Below are 19778 nucleotides of genomic sequence, written 5' to 3' on the forward strand. Positions count from 1 at the left end.
GAGATTTGGACTTCAGTGAAATTGATGATTGTCAATTCTTTATTCAGAACACTTGTTAGAAAATTGTGAGCTCATTTTGCAAATTGAATAGTTGAAACTAGCTAAAGCACAGGACACTTGCGTTACTAGTTAGTTACTGAATTACGTGGACCAGGTGGAGAAATTTCATGGCAAGCTAAAGCTATATTCATTTTGGATTGCACAGTATAAATAAATAAATAAATAAATAAATAAATATATTTTTTTTCTGTTGTCTGGGTGGCACAACAAGAAATGAAAAAGTTATAGTCCATAACATATCACCCCAAATATTCACCAATATCACTACTTTTCCTTAAAACTAATACATATATTTGTAATCAGAGTTTATCACATACACGTGAATTGAGGTCTAGTATACAAACACGCCCATCATAATAAACCTTTTCAAGAAGGCACGGTACACCACGTAGAAGAGTCATTAGGATTTTAATCCTCCTTCCAATCTCAACCATCTGTTTCTGCTGTCCTTTCCGTATGTAAAGCTCTGAGATCAGTGACTTATGTAACTCTAAAAGACTACAAGGATGTGGACCACAAATAAAATTCAATATTATATAGCAACAGATTAATGAAAAATGCACAAGGCCTTTTAAAACTCCATTCCGTTTGAAGAACTACTAATCTTTTCCTAATTGCGTTCTCATTTCATGTATTAATACCAAATTTATATTGATTCATCCAAATAGTGGATTATAAAGCAGTGCCAATTGCTTTAAATTACTATAACCTTTTTTGGACAAAATAGATGTGCTGACCTTTTCCTCAGCATTTTTCTCTGCAGATTCAAATTGCCTACTGAACTTCAAAACTTGCGTGGCAGATGTTAAAAGGCTTCAGAAACACCAGCATCAAAACAAAGCAACAGCTGAATAGAATTGACCTTATACATTTATCTGTGCTATACAGAGGTCTAGATAACACCACAAATAATTATTCTGAGGAAGGAAATTACTTCTTTAAGGAAGATGGCTAAGTTCCCAAAGGATGTTAGAGACATAAGAGCAGTATGTAGGATTGCTATGACAATAAAATGAATAGCCATTATAAATGAATAAAATGAATAGCCAGGATAAGTCAACTCTGAATTCTACAATGCTTCTGGTGTCAAGTACCTCAATTTATTATTAAATAGCAGATTATTAGTCTGGCATGTGAGTTTTCAGGAGTCTTTTTTTGTTGTTTTTTAAAGGCAGGAGTTGAGTTGCACAGAAGTAACAAAAATGAAAACTATTTATTTATCCAACTGACAATGATAAAGAACGTTTACATGTATGTAACATAGCATAAAATCCACACCACAGAGCATGATGTGCTATTTTTCTTCAATCTGAGAAATAACTTGCAATTCATATGGCTATCTTCATACAATTCAAAGATGGGAAAATTTCAAAAGCATTTGCAGAATTTAAAAGGAAGCATTTAACTATTTCTCACTAAAAATTCTATTTCTAATGAATGATATGGGAATGATAAGGTTGAGTCCCTATGGGTTAGGATCAGCGGGAAGGCCAACAAGGCAAGCATCCTGGTGGGGGTCTGTTATAGACCACTGAACCAGGATGAGGAGATGGATGAGGACTTCTACAGGCAGCTGAAAAAAGCTGCAAAATTGTCAGCGCTTGTTCTCGTGGGGGACTTCAACTTCCCAGATATATCCTGGAAGCACAACAAGGCCCAGAGAAAGCAGTCTAGGAGGTTTCTGGAGAGCATGGAACCAGCTTCCTGACGCAACTGGTTAGTGAGCCTACCAGGGGAGGTGCCCCGCTAGACCTTCTCTTCACAAACAGAGAAGGGCTGGTGGGAGATGTGGTGGTTGGAAACTGTCTTGGGCAGAGTGACCATGAAATGGTAGAGTTCTCCATTCTTGCAGAAACCAGGAAGGGGACCAGTAAAACCGCTGTATTGGACTTCCAGAGGGCTGACTTTGAACTGTTCAGGACACTGGTTGGCAGAGTCCCTTGGGAGGCAGTTCTGAAGGGCAGAGTAGTCCAGGAAGGCTGGGCGCTCTTCAAGAAGGAAATCTTAATGGTGCAGGAGCGCTCTGTCCCCAAGTGCCCAAAGATGAGCTGGCGGGGAAGAACACTGGCCTGGCTGAACAGGGAACTGTGGCTTGAGCTTAGAAGAAACAAGAGGGTTTACAATCTTTGGAAAAGAGGGCGGGCCACTCGGGAGGACTATTAGGATGTTGGGAGGCAGTGCAGACAAAATTAGAAAACCAAAGCTCATCTGCGGCTCAATCTGGCAACTGCTGTCAAAGACAACAAAAAATGTTTTTACAAATACATTAATGCAAAATGGAGGACTAAGGAGAATCTCCAGCCTTTACTGGATGCAGGGGGGAACTTAGTTATGAAAGACTAGGAAAAAGCGGAGGTGCTTAATGCCTTCTTTACCTCAGTCTCTAGCAGCAAAACCAGTTGCTCTCTGGATACCCAGTTTCCTGAACTGGTGGAAGGAGGGGATGGGGGGCAGAATGTGGCCCTCGCTATCCATGAAGAAATGGTTGGTGACCTGCTACGGCACTTGGATGTACGCAAGTCGATGGGGCCAGATGGGATCCACCCGAAGATACTGAGAGAACTGGCAGAGGAGCTGGCCAAGCCACTTTCCATCATTTATCAACAGCCCTGGCTATCGGGGGAGGTCCCAGTCGACTGGCGGCTAGCAAACATGGTGCTCATCTACAAGAAGGGCCGGAGGGCAGATCCAGGAAACTATAGGCCTGTCAGTGTGACCTCTGTGCCAGGGAAACTCATGGAGAAGATTATCTTGAGTATCATCAAGCGGCACTTACAGGGCAAGCAGGCGATCAGGCCCTGTCAGCATGGGTTTATGGAAGGCAGGTCCTGCTTGACGAACCTGATCTCTTTCTATGACAAAGTGACGCGCTTGGTGGATGAAGGAAAGGCTGTGGATGTGGTCTACCTTGACTTCAGCAAGGCTCTTGATATTGTTTCCGACAGCATTCTCCTCAAGAATCTGTCTGGTCGTGGCTTGGACTGCCGTACGTTTCATTGGGTTAAAAATTGGCTGGATATCCGGGCCCAAAGAGTTGTGGTGAATGGAGCCAAATCCAGCTGGAGGCCGGTCACTAGTGGCGTTCCCCAGGGCTTGATACTGGGGCCGGTCCTCTTTAATATCTTCATCGATGATCTGGATGAGGGGATTGAGTGTACCCTCAGTAAGTTCACAGATGACACCAAGTTAGGTGCGTGTGTCAATCTGCTCGAGAGTAGGAAGGCTCTGTAGGAGGATCTGGATAGGCTGCACCGATGGGCTGAGGTCAACTGTATGAAATTCAAAAAGGCCAAGTGCCGGGTCCTGCACCTGAGGCACAATAACCCCAAGCAAAGCTACAGGCTGGGAGAGGAGTGGTTGGAAAGCTGCCAGGCAGAGAAGGACCTGGAAGTATTTCTGGATAGTCAGCTGAATATGAGCCAGCAGTGTGCTCAGGTGGCCAAGAAGGCCAACGACATCCTGGCTTGCATAAGAAGCAGTGTGGCCAGCAGGGCTAGGGAAGTGATCGTCCCCCTGTACACAGCTCTGGTGAGGCCGCACCTTGAGTACTGTGTTCAGTTTTGGGCCCCTCGCTACAAGAAGGACATCGAGGTGCTCGAAAGAGTCCAGAGAAGGGCAATGAAGCTGGTGAGGGGTCTGAAGAACAAGTCCTATGAGGAGTGGCTGAGAAAGTTTGTTCAGCCTGGAGATAAGGAGGCTCAGGGGTGACCTTATCGCTCTTTATAAGTACATTAAAGGAGGCTGTAGAGAGGTGGGGGTTGGTCTATTCTCCCACATGCCTAGTGACAGGACGAGAGGGAATGGGCTGAAGTTGCACCAGGGGTGTTTTAGGTTTGATATTAGGAAGAACTTCTTTGCTGAGTGTCATGAGGCATTGGAATGGGCTGCCCAGGGAAGTGGTGGAGTCACCATCCCTGGGGGTCTTTAAAAGACATTTAGATGTTGAACTTAGTGACATGGTTTAGTGGAGGACTTGTTAGTGTTAGGTCAGAGGTTGGACTCGACGATCTTGAGGTCTCTTCCAACCTAGGTAATTCTGTGATTCTGTGATTTCCAGTAGTACTTGATATAAACTACAGATTTTCAGATGTAACCTGTGTTATTTCTTTTGTCTACCTGTCTATATTTAGGAGTTTCAGTCTGATGTTTAGCTTTCCATGGTGATTTTTGCTCAAGTGCATGATACTGAAATACAGCAAGCTAATCACTTAATTAGATAACATTATTTAATTATTAAATAAATAATGATTGATTATACTTCCAGTGTCATAAAATAAAAACTGGTAGATTACACTTCAAAACCATAAGTTTCATGGGAAACCTGAAGGTAATTGGTAGAAACCAAGAACTATGTTGAACAAAGTCTACAAGAAACATGCAAGAAGCTCCATTTAAATAATCAAATTATTGATTTCTGATGGGTTTAAGATGCAGAACCATGCATGTATAGTTCCTTCATAGCTCATTATACTTTCAGCTAGAAGTGCATATACTAGAAATGTAGTAACCAAAAGAGATTTAATGCTTGCTCATTTTTTCATTAAAAATGAAAATTTTAAAGCTCAGTCCTTGAGTCACAGATAATAGTGGTTTGTTGTTGTTGTTTTGTTGTTGTTGTTCGTAATTTGAAAATGAAATGCTATTTATAATTCACTGATGTGTTGCATTAGGAGAATTACTATAAATTTGAAATGAAACACGGTTCATATGATTGCTTTGAAAATGTGAATCACAGTGAGAGGAACCCCTCTTCTGGTTGAAGAACAAAACACCAAGCAATAAATCACCATACAGCAAAAGGAGTTATCCCAAGCTATTATCAGACAAAGGACAGCAATAGCATGTTTAGGTACCAATTTAGGGACCCTTTAAAGAAGACACCTAAAATAAGTCTATTTGCATGTCTGCTTATTTACACTGACTGTAAAAGGACTCTAATGAGCCTCACCAAAATAGAAATCTACATCCTAGACATCTAAAATGGATAATAAAAGTGCTATCTAAGAAGTTTATTGGTACATGAAAAACTCCCACCTCCTACTCCCTAATTTATCTGTACACCCAACATGCTGTAGGATACATGCTTGTTTTATACTGAAGATCAAGTATGCCACTAATACATAACTGTTTCTGTCAACAGTTTCCAAAAAGGATTAATGTGGATATATTGAATAGAACAAGCCATATTTTAATCATTGGCATCTACATGTTCACATTTAAAGATGATTCTAACTTCCAGACTGCTATGGCTGCTATTGCTTCTAACAATTTGAACATTTTATTCCTGTGCTGCTTCAATTCTCTATTACACAGTTCCCTACTTTTTTCTTAATGGATTTTCTCAAACTTTTCTACCTCAAGGTAAATTCTTAAAATAGCAAAAAATAGTTTTTAATCACAATGCAATAATTTTGTTCTTGCTGCTTGAGTCACTTTGCTTTACCAAATCCCTTTTTTTCTTTCCTTTATCATTTTTTCCCATTAGGTCTAACAGTTCTGTCTTACTACACTTTAGCTTTTCCTGGAAGCTGACACTTTCTGGAAGCCTAGCAACATAAAACTTCCACCTTTTGTGTCTATTTCTGTTTAAATATCGACATTGTTTAGTGACACTGTGTCTTCCAGTCACCTAGTTTGTACAGCATGACTGAGAGGACTTTTCAGCAGGAAAGACTCTGCACAAGCTACGTTACAAATATTCCCGAGAAAAATTCGGAAAGCATAGGAGCATCCAAAAGGATCTTTAATCATTCTAAGATGAGCAGGAACAAAAAAAAAAAATTAAAAAATTGTTTGCAATATGTCTTTTCTTTTTGGTATAATGCCATTGTGCAATGTGTTTTACCAGGATTATATATGCTTCAAGAAAGCATCTATGCATGCTTCTGTGCTTATGCCATGAAATTCGTTCCTATGGAAATGCAATTTAAAAAAAAAAGCAAACAAACAAAAACAAAACAAAAACAAAAACAAAAACAAAACAGTGTATAACTAAGAATGGGAAAACACATTCAGGCAAAAAAGTACCCAGCCTCCATCTCCATTCAGCAGTCGAAGTGAACTGTAGCTATTTTCAACCTTTATAGTAGCTAAATATATCTTTTTCTGTATCATTGATGTCTTTTAGCCACTTATATCCAATGCACACAGGCCCCAGCTCAGCTAGTTCAATGCATAATTTGGGCACAGCAGTTCCAGCAGCATCTCTGTAGAATCAGACTGAACTCAATTAGATTAAATTATCCTTGCTATTCTTTACCTTCCACTCATGCTGCCTTTTAATTTCTTGGCACAGAAACATTTTCTGTATTAGCTGCACCACTGACTGCACTACCTTCCTTCCAAACACTAAAACCTCAGTTGATGTATCGTTTCTGACAAGTACTCTGCGCTCTGGGGATTAGCTGAATTGAAACCTTCAGATCAGGGGGGAATTAAAAATGAGCAACAGTAACTTCCAGCAGATTGTGTCTTGGGTCCTGATGCCTGAGCAGCTTCTGCTGGAGAAGAGAAGCTGTCCTCAGGCAAACCACTGGGGGAGATCATGTAAGGTAAGCTCCCTGAATGTTCACATGCATGCATATTTTCTGTTCTGGATATCACATTTTCTGTTACTGGCAGGGATTTTACTGTGTTGTAGGCGTTCTAAAGTTAGCGCCTTGGAACCAAAGAAAGAACTCTGCTTTTTAAAATTTCTGTCTCCAGTTAGGATAACAGACTTCTGAGTGACTGCACTGATTTGTGAGACAAAATCCATGGTTAAAAATAGATGTAGCATCTCTCAATAATTGAGATGTCTCATAGTTAGTAATTTGAAAACAACACCCAAAATGACCTCTTAAAGTAATACATTAAAAAATGATTGTGATTATAGGTGTTACAGGCAAGAAACAGTTCATGACAGATCCATGTATTCATCTTCCTCCCCCCCCTGTTCATTTAGTTACTATGAATTTAAGTATGATTGCAAAACATTCATAACTAAGGATGATTTTCTGTGTATAGAATGGATTTGAAAAGATTTAACCCTCTGTTCCCTGATAAGCCCATACAAGTGCTCACATTACACGTTGACTTCTTTGGAGAATAAACAGAACTCCCAAGACTGGATCTTTTAGAGGGATATGTGTTTGAGGATAGATGAAAAAAACAATGATGTTACCACTATCCAGAGCTTCAGAAAAGAGATTATTAAGATGACAAAGGCATAGTTCTCTTCAAAAAAAATGAAGTATAATATCTTCCTTTACTTACTATCCCATTATGACACAATTAAAAAGACAAGGGCTTTGCAAAGGATCAGTAAAAATCAAGCGAAGATCTACCCGGAAAAAAAAAATAGGCTGAAAATACTGGAAACGATAAGCTCTTGCTTTAAATGATAAATTGCTTGTATAGTAAGGGCCTGTATGCTTTCACTAAGAGGCAAAGCAAATCCTTTCACTCTGTCAACACACCATAAAGACTGTAACCACTTGGAAGGCTACATGGAGTAAAAATACATGTATTAATATAATATAAAAATTTCAAAAAAGTATGTTCCCATAACATGGGAACAACTTGGTTCAAGACCACGTTGCCATTATAACAACCAAAAGTACTGCATGATATAACAAGCTATGAAACAGTATGAGGGTATTATTATAAAATTCATTTTTTAATGAGACTTTCATTTTTATAAACATATATTAACTTTAGAAACCCATGCTGGTTTCTTACCTGTTATAGTTGCTTTGTTAATGGATGGTTGGTTACACATTGGTGACCGTCTAAAAAAAAATAAAGAAGAGTTATAAACCTGATTAACTCACAGGTGGTTGAATCCCTGAACAATATAATAGGAAACACTTTTCCTTTAGAAGTTATTTGGGACTGACACACACTAGCATAAACAAAGAAAGAGTTCTTTCAGCTATTTATATAACGCAGAAAGGAATTCACAACTGATGCTCAAATCTTTCTGCAGATTGGGAACTTCAGCAGGGATATCTATAAGTTTGTTAAAAACCTGCCTAATCATTGCTGGAGCTTGTACACAGCTTACAGTTTGGTCTATACACATAGTTTTTATTCTTACAAGAATACTCTCACTACCCACATTCTCTTATATGAGATAAATTCTTAAAGCAAAAATTAGTTTTAAGTTCATTTACTATGTTGCACATACATTTCACAATAATCTTTAGGGCAAACAGCACAGTGGAATCCTTTGCTCGATGATTTGCTGAACTGACACAGCTGCTTAGGGTTGTATGGATGAGAGAAGCAGGGGCTGAATATTCCAACCAAGGGTCCTGGAAATATCTTTCTACAGCATTGCGTATGCAATGATAGGCAGCTGTCTTTAGATACTGAAGTCTTCAGTGAGAAATTGATGCCCCATCCCTGAACAACCTGATCTAGTGGGTGGTGTCCCTACCTATGGCAGGGGGGTTGGAACTGGATGATCTTTGAGGTCCCTTCCAACCTGAGCCATTCTATGATTCTATGAAACTGCTATGGGAATGAGCTTCCATGAATACTAACTACTTCTAATTTCTGGAGACACACATTCTGGATAAGGAAAATTGCTTCATTACAAAACTTTACAGTTTAACTAATGTTAATGTTAGCTATGATTCTGTACCAGAATTGGAGAAAGGTCATATTTATAATGTCGCATTATAATCATGAACTACTGTGGATATGTTGGATAATTTCTAGCTCTGGATCATGCAAGCAGCTCACAGTGAGTGTAGCTGTATGCTCACTTTCATTCATTTGCACAACTCATACTCTTTGCCTGATGATCACTTCTGAATGATCTTTGGCATATGACTAATTTATTGAAAATCATAGAAATTGCACACACACACACACAAACCACTCAAAATTTATACAGGGATAGCAATGCAAACGCAGTTAGTAGGCAAGGGGGCTGCTGTCTCAGCTATTAAGTATAGTAGATTTAAGGGATTAATAAAGTCATTAGTCATCACGTTTTATACAAGCTTGGTGACACAAACTGAAATTTGTAACATCTAATTGTTATTCCTCGTTTACAATTTAAATATACTGCTGAAAAAAGTTGACACTCACTTGCTGGGTGCCCGATCTTGTAAATTGGTTAATGCAGCAAAGTTATTCCGTACAGTACGTAGGCTTGCCAGCACCTGAAACATACAAAATGGTTTCAGTCTAAATTTCTGCACAGGTGAGACTGAGTTAGCTGCAATCCACTGTGCTGAAAGAAAAATGAAAGGACATTGCAAAACATAAAAGGTTACCAGGGCTGGTTGTCTGAAGCTTTTGACCATTACTTAACAACGTCTGTAATACAAGGACAATAGTTTATTTATTTTTTCCATCATAACAACTCATTATTTGTTTAAAGACAAACTTACTTAAGAGGAGGAAAAGTTTTTCACATAATACTAAATTCTCTAAAATGACCATAAAAGCATTCGTGTTTGGACGATAATAACCCATTCAAACCTAATACTTCATACGTAAGATATGATTGCAGATTTTTCCATTTGCAGTTCAGCCCCCACAAAACTCAAAGGACAAAGGGAATGAGACTGTCTAGACTGGCAGGAAAAATAAAACGTGTCTCCTTTAAGGGATGAATTCATTTGGAGACAGTACAAGAGGACAGATAAAGAGGAAGGTATCACCTCAGCAGGTAGGAAATGCCTGTAGATACAAATCTACAAGCTCTACACACTGGTGAAGATGATTGAAATGGAGTACTCACTTTCTGGACTTATTTTTATGCAAGACAGCAGCTAGAGGAAGCAGCAAAGCGTCTTCTTTGTATAAGTGGCATAGGCGTTCCCCACTGAAGGAGGTTGGATAAATGCAACAAATTTTGCACTACATAAGGACAACAGGATACTTCTCTGACTATGGAGAGGCAGTTCAGCTGATGTCAGAGAGGGAACTATGAAATACTTAAAACCAGACTGCAAATGGGAGGAGGCAACAAAATTAATCACTGTGTCTTTGTGGTAGTTACCCACTACTCCTCAGCACAGATTATTCTCGTTCCCTGGTGAACTGGTGCTGGCATTTTAGACACTAACAAAGGTGGGAATGGGAATTTGGCTTTCAGAAGTCTAAGCCATGGAAGATATAACCCTCTTTCCACAGAACACTTGAATTTATACGTGAAGTAGAAAGGGGGTTGGAGAGAAATGAAGGAAAAACTCGTAATAAAAATATTCCAGAGATATTCATCACTGGAGGTATTCAAGCTATTATTGTAGGTAATTCCTAAATGTGTTGAGATAATAAATTTATTGCCTAATTAATTCCACTATATTTTTCTTTCAAGAGATTGGGAGGCAAAATCGCATATTCTACATTCAGAACTGAATTCAAATAATTATTTGTGCCATCAAATTTGCGTGCCCAGGTCATAGTGACAGTGACAAATGTTATATTTAGATGTTTGATATATGCAGATGGAAATGTGGCATGGAATGGAAGAAGGAGAAAGATGCTAGAGTTCAAAAGTTCAAAAATGAAGACATTAAATACAAAGGAAAACTGCTTCTTAGAATATTCTAAAAGCAAAGGATGAGTTGCAGGTGCACAGACAGGAAAGGAAAAATGTTGGGTCTGTTAAATAAACACGTTTTAGTGACTGCAGGCACTTGTTTTTCTTTGGTCAGTGTGCCTGGGTTCTGGTCTATGTGTGCCAAGATGCTGCAATTGCTTGTATGTACTAGTATTATTATGGGAAGCAGTGCACTAGATAAACATATCTATGTGGCTCTCAGAGATGTCTCAGGCCTTGGAAAAACAGTCAGTATTCCTGGTTGCAGGTTCTTCCTCAATAATCCCTGGTGGACTGAAATTATCTGCATATTCAAGGTGCACAGAGAACTGGGAGCAAGCACAACTGTAGCTACGTGACTTCAGTGAGCCATCTCAAACACATCCATGCCTACTAGCTCCCAGCCTCCGCTGGACTGAAATGAATGACTGTACCTGCTGCATGGGACTCAGTTTCAGAAAGGTTAGTGGGCTAGGCACAATCCCATGTGAAAACATAAACCTCATGGAAATGAGTTGCATCTGAACTAATATGATACTGAGCACTTGGGGTCCTGGAGGAAGGAGTGTGCAGAGCTGCTAGATTGCTCAGGGACAGTTATGAGTGGAAGCTAATGAGCCTAGATGGACCCACACTCAGGTCCCCAAAGAGATGTGAGGGAGTCTCAGTGCCATGCTCACCATTATTCACATTGTCTAGGCTTTTCCACAGTCTGAGACATTATGAATCCCTCTTTTTCTGGAAAGTGGAGACTGGACTATTCAGCTGTTAAGTCCTCCTATTTGTTCTTCTGTAAGGTTAGAAATCTGTTCTTCTGTAAGGTTAGGTCCAGGGATAAAATGGGCAGTATCTGCCCAGCATTCCTGCTACAATAGCATAGTGCATACATATTTTTACACATTCTGCAAAAGCAAGAGGACCCCAAATAAATATAAAAGATTGTCAGAATGACAACTAAAACTGGCCATTAGCTCCAGAATTCAGTGCAACCAAACAAATAGATTTATTGTGTCAGTGTAAATATCTATGCATCTATGATATTAAATATATTGAATGACAGTTTCTCTGTTTACAAGGTTCCCATTTGTGCTTAATGTTTCCAGAGTTAGATCTGTGAGCAAAAAAGCAACCAGTCTGCAAATCTCTTTGAGGTTTAATCCCTAAATAACTATATAATTTCAAAAATTAAGTTGTATACAGTCATTAGTGAACTTAAAAAAAAAATCAAACTTCTTTGATGATAAAAAAATTGGTCATTCAATTTCAAATCACTCAAATGATTTTATTTTGAAAGCTGAAATTCTAACAATTAATTATAGCAGTTTCTTTATATTATAACCCAGGGAAGCATAACTAATGTTATACTTAAGACAATTTTTGTATCTGGTTTACTGAATCTCATTTCTGGTAAAAATAGCAAATTGACTTGGGGGCAGATTCTGTGTGAGGGACACAGCATGCCGTGCTGCCTGCAGTAATGAATGCAGCCACAGTGCCATGGTAATGTGCTGAACAGTAATCGAAAAGCTAAAACTGGAGTTATTACCACCTGGTGGCTCACGATTGGATGAAACATCCTTCCTGATCAATGGAAGAAAATATGGATGTTTTCAAATAAATGGAGCATGCATTCCAATACCTGGTGTCACCAGGAAGCTTTGGCTGTTTACAACACAAAAATGCATCTACATGATGAAATATTGCTCTTACTAAGAAGAGGACATTAAAAAAATCTAAAAGCTGTTTTGTGTGATGTATAGACATTGTACTGGCATATGGGACACAATTCCTTAAGTCCTGTGTGTGATCCTAATGCTGCTAATGTATTTCAGAGGGGTGAGTCCTGTGTTTATCTGCAGATATAATTTGTGAACAGGCCCCACAAGGATAGGTTTTTGCATACTGAAATCATTCTTAGACAAGGACAAAGTTTTTCTGAAGAGTATAATTAGACATCATGTCCCCTCTGTTAGGCACCGTTTCTCAAGTGCTTATCAATTCCTCTTATGTTGGGGAATATGATGCGATAGCTGACCCTGCTCTCTTCCTTCTCTCCAACGCAAATGAAAACAGGTTGATTTAAACCACTGCTAACAGGGTTTTCCATCGAAACAGTAAAAAAAACTCACAAAATGTATTACAGTAACTCAGTGCGACTACTCCTGCTCCAATTGCTGAAGCATGTCTGTCTATGCCCACAGGAATACCAAGCTGCCCTTGACACAAATCGGGTATTTTCTACCAGGTGAAAAAAGCCTGGTGTAACACTTATTGGTTTTCTAGGTGTACTATAACTTGTCTCATCTATGTGGCATAATTTGTAATAAAATTTATAATAAAATTCAGATGAAAATGAACATAAACTCAACTGAAGTACTGGATTTTTTGACCATCATATAATTTGAATTTTTTCTCTGCTTAAGAGTTAGTGTTTTTATGTTTCCGGAGGAACTAATGGAACCCAGAAGTGGTTTTACCTTTTTGTTTGTTTGTTTGTTTGTTTGTATGGTAATTTCTTCTCTTTCTATTATTGAGGAATATTTACTATTTGGGAAGTCATAAAACATAGTTAGAAAAGGCCCAGACTCAATCTATTCTCTGCTAGTAAAGGATGAAGGTAATCTTCATATTAAGGTTTCAATCAACCAGTGTTATATATGAAGACACCATATCTGAACTGTAATGAAACTGAAATGAACTGAAAGGACACCACAATTTATTTTATCAGTTAAGTTACACTACAATTGCCTATATTCATTGTATGCAACAGAACTGTAAACAACCTGTGTATTTAGACTAAAGTTGGACACATTATTCATATTTGGAATTGTTGTGTATCTCAACATTTCTCTTTCCATTCACTTTCAATCACATATGACTTCCAGATTTATTTTTTCTGTACTTTCACTGAATTAACTTTCCTTTCTGTCTATTACAGGGTACCTATCATGAGTTCAAGGAATACCAACACATTTACTTTTCATACATGATGAGACAGCTCTGCTGCTAAAAATTGAAATCACTAGATTTGATCTAAATTACTAAGATTTTTTATTTGTTATTTTATAGAACATAAAATCTTAAAAGAAAAATCAAATAGATTTGATTTTGTAAAAGAACATAAGTATTCTGGGTAAAGCTTATCTTGCATCTAAAAATTTCCTTACATTGTATGCATAAAAAAAAAATCACAAGGCATTGTAATCGTAAACAGCAGTATAATAAGAGAAGAAAGGTTTGTCTTCATCATGACTGTCTGCTATGGTATTTGAACACCCTGCAAGCTAACATTTTTTTTGTGTTCTTGCACTTCAACTTTTCAGATAGTTGAAAAAACATTTAAAAAGATATAGAGCATACAGGTATACGTAATAGAGTCAAAGGTATATGGGTGTTTGTTTAGGGAGGTTTTTCCTGTTTCATGCAAACAAATCTTATGTAATATTAACAGTGGAAAAGAACTGTTTTGGCCTCCTGGACTTTAGGTTGCAAGATCATGTGAGAAATAAGGCAAAATTGTGCCTACCTGAGCAAATGGTGTCACAATCAAGTCATCTCCATGTCTGAAAAAATGAGCAGAGTTGTAAGTTAGATGTTAATGAAAGTCATCTCACTGCTACTAATTTTACAGAGAGAAAATGAGGTTTTACAGTGCGCTCTGGGTTACTCCAGGTTTACTCTTCAACAGTTACACTCTACCGTTGCTTCACAGATTCTTTTGAAAAGCAAATACCAAATTAGTTATTGCCCAATTACCTGTGTATCTATGGGACGGCTGATGAACCAACCAGTTTCTGCACAGCTTTCTGGACAGGTGACTGCATTGGGCAGACCTGCAGAGATTTCATCCCAAAGGACAAAAGGAGAACACTGAGAGTGATTACATTAAGGGTTGCTAGCAGGTTTGTGAGCAGGGGCCAGGCGAGTAACTGCAGATGACTGGGCAGTGCATCACAGACTAATAAAAACCTAGTAAAACTTTTGAACTGACTCACAATCATGTAGTTACAGGGGGTGTAACCAAGAGTGTGCTGTTGCTGTGGCAACCTCACCCACACCACTCTGGCTGACGTAGGGCAAGGTGTCGGGATGACGTGCTGTAGCAGAGAAGGGAGGCAGGAAAAGAGGGGTTTCTTCACTTCTGTGCTGAAACACTTGCACAGAGACGTTGGCTTATGCTGTGAAGTTATTCCCACTTGCCTCATGAATAAAATATTGAAGTTGCACACAACGTACCACGTGTAGTCACATGTAGGGCTAAAGGAACACTGGACAACTGCAGGAAGAAACTGATGGGGGACTGAAGCATGGGTATCTGCCCAGTTTCATCTGAACTGTGTGGGGAGGGAAAACTTGAGTTTTCAGTTATCATATCTAGTAGACGGCAGCAATCAAGATTAAAAGAAAAAGACAAGTTCCAAAGACAAAAATTGAATATGACTGTATTTTACTGAAGTGAATTTGCCATGATAATTTCTAAGTTGTATTTGGACTTGAAATCATTCAGCAGAAATACCATTGCTTTGGTGCTGTTTTCAGGTTATTTAAGCATGAACTATGAGCATTTAATAACACATTTTCAAATCAAGGTCTAAGGCATTTCATGATGTTTTCATGACCCTATGAAAATGAATAGAGCTCTTAAAACCAGCTGGTCATTAACTCCCTTGTTAATGCCCTGGGATGATTCATCATGTCTATAATAACCAATTGGATTTGGTTTCATGAGACAATTAAAGCTTCTAAGTTACTCCCATGGTGCTATGTTTCTTCTGGTTTAGTGTGAGGATCAGGTTTACACACTGTCCGGTCAAGTGGAAAGTTTTCACTGTATCCCAACCACTTCTGCATAAATATCATTTATTTAAGCATTCTGACAACAATGACTTCCTCAGGCAGCCAAGGAGGAAAATCCTCGACCTTCCCATCAGAAGTGGAACAGAATTTTTCTGCATTCCTGAAAAAGCAAAGACTAGGAAAACTGATGACTCTTCTTTGGAAATTAAAGGCGGTACACATGGCATTTAACACAGATTTTCATGGTAATGGAAAGATCAGACCTCTTCCTTTTTTGATCCTGACTGAAAGGAAAGAAAATTGTTACTTCTTATGGTCAGACTGATGTAGTCTTGGCAAGTGTGCCTTCACAGCAAAAGTGCATGCCACATCCTTTGGTAATAATTTACAAAATAAAAAGACTGTCATTTCTAATCAGCATTGCTTAATATGTTATATAGCTACACAAACAGTGGAAGAGTAAGTCATAAAGAAATTGTATAACAAAGGTTTCAAAGAAGATAAGCCTAATGCATCTTTTCCTTTTCTCTCATTCTTCATTTAAATAGCCATAAGGTAGATATGTACATTACCTCACTTCCATAAAAAATATATTCTTTGTCTTCAAGTTATGTGAAACAGTATAACCTGCTGTGTGACAGCTGTCTTATCTTTCCTCAGTAAAATAGATTGTTTTCCCTTTTAAAAAAGGTTTTTGCTATTTGTGTATTGGTTAGGATCTCCATTTTCTCTTCCCTTGTTTTTTTGACAAAGAGGCCCAGCTATGTAAAGCAAGGAATTACACCTTAGTTATCTGTATGGCTTCTGCAAAGATTGAACAGCCTAAAGCGTCAAATAAGTAATTTGTCAGTCTTCCTTCTACCCACTGTATCTATTACTCAGGTTGTTCAGGGCTGCAAAGACGGTGAAGCATCTGAGGGGAAGACGTATGAGCAGCAGCTGAGGTCCCTTGGTTTGTTCAGCCCAGAGCAGAGCAGGCTGAGGGGAGGCCTCAGGGTGGCCAGTAGCTCCCTCACGAGGGGAGCAGAGGGGCAGGTGCTGAGTTCTGCTCTCTGGCAATCAGTAATTCACTGACTAAGCATCAATTGGCAAAACTGTGAAAATAGAATGGTCCTTGTTTTCAACATCTGTTGTAGGCTTCCTTACTGGAAGTGGTATTTCATTGCTCTTCTTAATTCAATGGCCCTGTTTGCCATCCCTTGAATGTTGAAGCACTTCTGAGAGGCAATAAGTACACATTGCTGGACATTCTTCCATGTATTTCTTTTATATATGTATCAAATAGCTTCACTCCACTACTGTAAATTTCAAACATTATTCTACTTAAACTTTTGCAGAATAGCATTTCACTGGAGAATACTGATAAAATACTGTGGCTAATTAGAGGTGACATTATTAAATATTAATTTAATGCACTGGAACCAATCCAGGATTTCACTTTCATATTTCAAATACCCCTTCTGTCAAGAGTAACAGTTACAGAAATTGTCATTATTTGGGGAAGATGTATTGAAAGCACAGATATCCACAGTTTTCACAAAGTAGTTTAGCATGTGCCAGACAAACTTGGACAGAAAAACAATTGCATAGTGTATTGAGTAATCTTCAGTCCATACTGGGTGAGAAAATCTGGAAAAGGTGAGAGTGTTCAAAAAGGGAGTAGAAGTATCCAAACTGGCTGTGTTACTTTTTGTATAGAAGAGCAAGAACATATGATTTAATCAAGGTGCTATCGTTTTACAGTGTACTGAATCAGGACACTGCAACTTATGAATGTTGTACTATTTTCGCTTCTGATGATATAGAAGCTGATAGATGACTCTGTTTGGATTCTGGACAGGGTAGTGCCACACACCTATATACAGAGGCAACAAGAGGAGTGTAAATCCTGTGCAATGTATCACAGGCTTATAAATTCAGACAGAGTTGTTAACCTTTAAAGTTAGAATAAATTCTTCACATCACTGTTAAAACAGTTAACTAGAACGCCTGGCATAGTTGTTCATATGTTCACTTTTTAAAAGCAAGATAAATTTGAAAGTAGGATAATTTTTCACATAGCCAAAAATTTTAAATGATTGAATTAACCAACACAAAAACAAACAAACAAACAATCAAAAGGTTAAACAACATAACACTCCACACAAGTTGAATCAATGTTACACACAGTCCAAATTACCAATAGTAGACCAACGATTGTATAAAACATTGCAGGTTTTTCACCATGTTAAAGTGATGAAGCCTGTCCTCCTGTGTTTTTCTGGTTTTTGTTTCCTAACCTTTCCTACAGGACAGACTAGAACTTTCCCTGTATAACCTGTAATGGTCCCCACTCTGGAGAAGAGAAAAGAGTACCACGTTAAGTCAGAAGTTAGACGTGTATGTTCACATGAATGTTGCTGAACACTATGTACACAAATTCTGCCTTCCACTCCTCAAGACTGGCATTAGTTTGTTTCTTCTATCCCAATTACAGGACAGCAATTAACATGTCCATGGGTTAGAATTAAAGGGAGGGCTGGGTTAGGTGAATTTTGATGGGGGTCTCCTACAAGCCACCTGATCTAGGAGAACAAGCACATTAAGTCTTCTTAGACAGACATACAGGAGCAACCTCAAGTTTGCAGGCCCTGGGACTTCAACCACCCTGATATCTGTTGGATAGACAACATAACAGGGCACACACAATCCAGGAGGTTCCTGGAATACATTCACAATAACTTCCTTCTACAAGTGGAAGAGAGACTGCAGAGAGCCCAATGAAGGGCTGAAAAAATGATGAAGGAACCTGTCATATAAGGAGAGAATAAAAGAGCTAGGACTGTTTGCCCAAGCAAAGAGAAGGCTCAGAGGGGACCTTATCAGTGTATACGAAAAGAACAGAACCTTTCTTTTCAGTGGTGCCCACTGCCAGGACAAGAGGCAACAGGCAAAAACTAGAACACAAGAGGTTCCCTCTGACCATCTGGAAGCAGTCTACTGTACACATTATGGAGCACTAGGACAGGTTGCCTGGGGAGGTTGTGGAATCTCCCTTCTTGGAGATCTTCAAAAGAGTCTAGATGTAGTACAAAACAACTTGCTCTAGGTGTCTAGGTGTCCCTGCTTGAGCAGGGGATGTTGGACTGGATGACCCCTAGAGATCCTTTCAAATAGAAATTATTCTGTGAATCTGTGAAATAAAATTGCTGTTAATCTTCATACAATTTATATAGTGTTAGTTATGAGAGTAGTGGAAAATAATGTTGACACCATATCGTTTTAAAACATGATCATACTGGTTTGCCACACTCTGTTTGAATGAAAAACTCACTCATCACCCAACGATACATACTGGCTGAGAATGCTGATCAATCTTTAAAGCCAACTAGCATAATCTGCATTGGATTCTTCAATTACAAACTTGGGACATAGTCTATTTGAAAGAATAAAGCTGACAACAGACTTTGAAAAGCCCTAGGAGACAGTGGCTGTCTGGCATCTTTGCAGCAAAGAGCTAAGGCTTTTGACACATGATGACAAGAATCAACTCCGTTTTCACACAGTTGCATTTTTATTTTTTTAATTATTATTCTCTCTAGAAATATATGAAACTTAACAGCAAGGGAAAATCCATACTGTTCACACACAAAATATGAAAGAATATGAAGATGAATGCAGTCTTCTACTTGAAGAAAATAAAAAGAAAACCAAAGTCCCTGAGAGGTCCATTATTCCAGGCAAAATAAAAGCTGGTTATAGTGGTTCTCCTTGGACTATCAGAAAACTATTTAAGTTAAGACTTAAGAAACACACCATAAGAAAATAAAAGAAAACAGAACAAAACAGAACAAAAACACTTCTCCAACATAAATTTCACTAGCAAATACTGCAGATTTGAGTGTTTTCAAATATCCCAATTAGATTCATATGGAGCACAAAAACAATACTTGGCCTCCTTATAATCAGAGATCCAAAAGACAGCCCAGAACAAATGTGGATTATAACACATGGCTAATATGCATCAAGATATGTCATGTACTAATGCACCTGGAACTTTCAAGGTAGAAGGAATATTTTTTATAGGGAGGTGCTAAGTTGGATTTAATTTTTCATGCGACCTTCTTAGCAGCTCAGTTTCTGAAGATACAGTTTACCAGGTTTGAAAGAAGCCTTTGAATACATGGAGTCTGCTCTGTTGTAGTCACCAGTGTTAGGCTACCTGATTTACAATCTTACTTCCAATTGAATTACAGAAGGAACAGTGAGCTGCTCCTTTAGTTTGTAATGGATATAATTCTGTTTTTCCAAGTCTTGAAAGATCTCCTTATCTTGTGTGCTAATGCAATTCAGTTGGAAGTAAGGTGTTTTTAAATTAGGATCTTGAGGTTTAATCCACACA

General features: G+C 38.5%; 1 protein-coding gene across 6 annotated transcripts in view; it reads right to left on the reverse strand.

Moving 5' to 3' along the window:
- Nucleotides 1-19778, reverse strand: part of PDE4D (phosphodiesterase 4D) — a 674141-nt gene that overhangs the window by 95655 nt on the left and 558708 nt on the right. For all 6 annotated transcript variants that reach the window (XM_038170325.2, XM_072031125.1, XM_072031126.1 and 3 more), the window contains 3 exons: nt 14127-14163; nt 9139-9212; nt 7780-7829 (listed from right to left, as the gene is read on the reverse strand). In XM_038170325.2, coding sequence (XP_038026253.1) covers nt 7780-7829; nt 9139-9212; nt 14127-14163 — 161 coding nt within the window. The remainder of the gene's footprint in view (nt 1-7779; nt 7830-9138; nt 9213-14126; nt 14164-19778) is intronic.

This window comes from Anas platyrhynchos, chromosome Z (assembly GCF_047663525.1).
Source record: "Anas platyrhynchos isolate ZD024472 breed Pekin duck chromosome Z, IASCAAS_PekinDuck_T2T, whole genome shotgun sequence".
Taxonomy (NCBI): Eukaryota; Metazoa; Chordata; class Aves; order Anseriformes; family Anatidae; genus Anas; species Anas platyrhynchos.